Here is a 2,024-nt window from a genome sequence, read left to right as displayed (position 1 = left end):
AAATCGTGACGGACCAAGGAAGACAGTTTGAATCCTCTCTTTTCAATGAACTGTCAAAACTTTTGGGCATCAAGAGACACCGTTCATCGCCTTATCATCCCCAGGCAAATGGAATGATAGAACGATTCCATGGACTCTGAAGGCAGCAATCAAATGCCATGAAACAGAAGATTGGGTTGCCAAACTCCCAATTGTTCTGCTCGGCCTAAGATCATCCGTACAAGAAGACTTTAAAGCAACTTTAGCTGAACTTGTCTATGGAACAACATTGAGACTCCCAGGCGATATGTTTATTGCAACTAACTCTTCATCAAGCCATGATTTTCTCAACAAATTTCGAGATATTATGCAAAATATTAAGCCTTTTCAACCGGAACGTCATGGTTCAACCAAAATTTTCATCGATAAGAACCTTCAACATTCAAGTCATGTTTTTGTTCGTAACGATGCAGTAAAAAAACCACTACAACAACCTTATGATGGCCCATATCTAGTGAAATCAAAAACAAACAAATACTTCACACTAGAAATCAAAGGACCATCAGAAAAACATCTCGATTGATCGCCTAAAACCAGCATTTCTTTTAAATGATCAACACCAAATCCAAGAAAGAAATCTAACACCTACTCCACCTCACATGCCAACCACTCAGACTCAGACTACAAGAAGCGGTAGACGTGTCCATATTCCAGACAGATATCGTTGTCACTAGAGGGCGAGTAATGTCGCGATTCATGAAATTAATAATTTTGTATTTTCCACTTAGTTTTAAAATCATCATTTTTACTTTAAGAACAAATTTTATATTAATCACCAATTCTGTGCAAAGTTTGTTTATCGAATATAAACAAACTTTTTGATATAAATAGTGCTTACAAAATAAAATTAAATCAGTTCTGTTTAAGAATTCAAAGAAGTAGTTTCTTTTCATCCGAAGCTACTACAGATGTATGTGCCTACTAAAAGTAATCCGGCTGACGTAGCCTCCCGCGGTGTGTATCCTTCTCAGCTAGGGACCCTTGATATGTGGTGGTCTGGTCCATCATGGCTACGGAACGATAAATCCGAATGGCCGAAACAAATTTTCGGCTTCAATAATGTACCCGAAGTTACAACACTGCTGACTACCCAAGCTCCACCTGAACTAACGGAGGATTTAGGAGCGATGGGTTTACTCTACAAATACTCCAACATTAACACCTTGGTTGGAGTCACATGCTGGTGTAATCGCTATATTGCAATTAAATTGAAAAAACCACATCCAACATCAGCCTGGTCCACGGCTTCTGAAAGACGAGAGGCTTTACACCTCTGGATCAGGTATGTTCAAAAAATACATTTTGCTAATGAAGTTTCTTGTCTCTCTCAAGGTAGACCAATAAGTTCAACAAGCAAGTTATTGAAGTTAAATCCAATGATCGATGAAAATGGCATCTTACGATTGAATGGTCGATTGAAAAATGCTATATTGTCTGCATCTGAACGGTTTCCCATCATTCTTCCTAAGGAAAGTAAACTAACGAAGATGCTCATTGATCAAGGGCATACATCTACTATGCATGGTGGCAAACAGGCTACTCTTAACCTTCTTCGAAGACGCTATTGGATAATCGACTGCCGTGTCGCAGTTCATAAGTTCATCCGCAAATGTGTGACCTGTATTCGCCATAGAGCACAATCCACTAACCAGATTATGGGAAATCTTCCCACTGCTCGCTGTACACCTGCAGTTCCTTTCAAGAATTCTGGTTTAGATTATGCCGGGGCCCTATGCAATTCGAACTAGTAAAGGTCGAGGCCATCATAGCTACAAAGGATGGATAGCTCTCTTTGTCTGCCTGAGCACTAGAGCTATTCATCTAGAGCTCGTCAGTGACATGACCACCGAAACATTTCTTGCTGCCTTACGACGCTTTTTTGCCCAACGAGGTTACAGTTCTAGCATCTATAGTGACTGTGCATCGACGTTTGCTGGTGCAAACGCAGTTCTGAAGGCAGGTTTTGCTGCCTATCGAAAACAGCT

General features: G+C 40.3%; 1 protein-coding gene across 1 annotated transcript; it reads left to right on the top strand.

Annotated features, from left to right (window-relative positions):
• The first annotated feature begins 947 nt into the window (after positions 1-947).
• LOC129907611 (uncharacterized) lies at positions 948-1,787 on the top strand. Its single transcript, XM_055983897.1, has one exon. It carries the CDS (start codon positions 948-950, stop codon positions 1,785-1,787), a length of 840 nt encoding a protein of 279 aa, XP_055839872.1.
• The last annotated feature ends 237 nt before the right edge of the window (positions 1,788-2,024 follow it).

This window comes from Episyrphus balteatus, chromosome 1 (genome assembly GCF_945859705.1).
Source record: "Episyrphus balteatus chromosome 1, idEpiBalt1.1, whole genome shotgun sequence".
Taxonomy (NCBI): domain Eukaryota; kingdom Metazoa; phylum Arthropoda; class Insecta; order Diptera; family Syrphidae; genus Episyrphus; species Episyrphus balteatus.
Note: the sequence above shows the minus strand (reverse complement) of the source record. Positions and strands in the feature narration are given on the sequence as shown.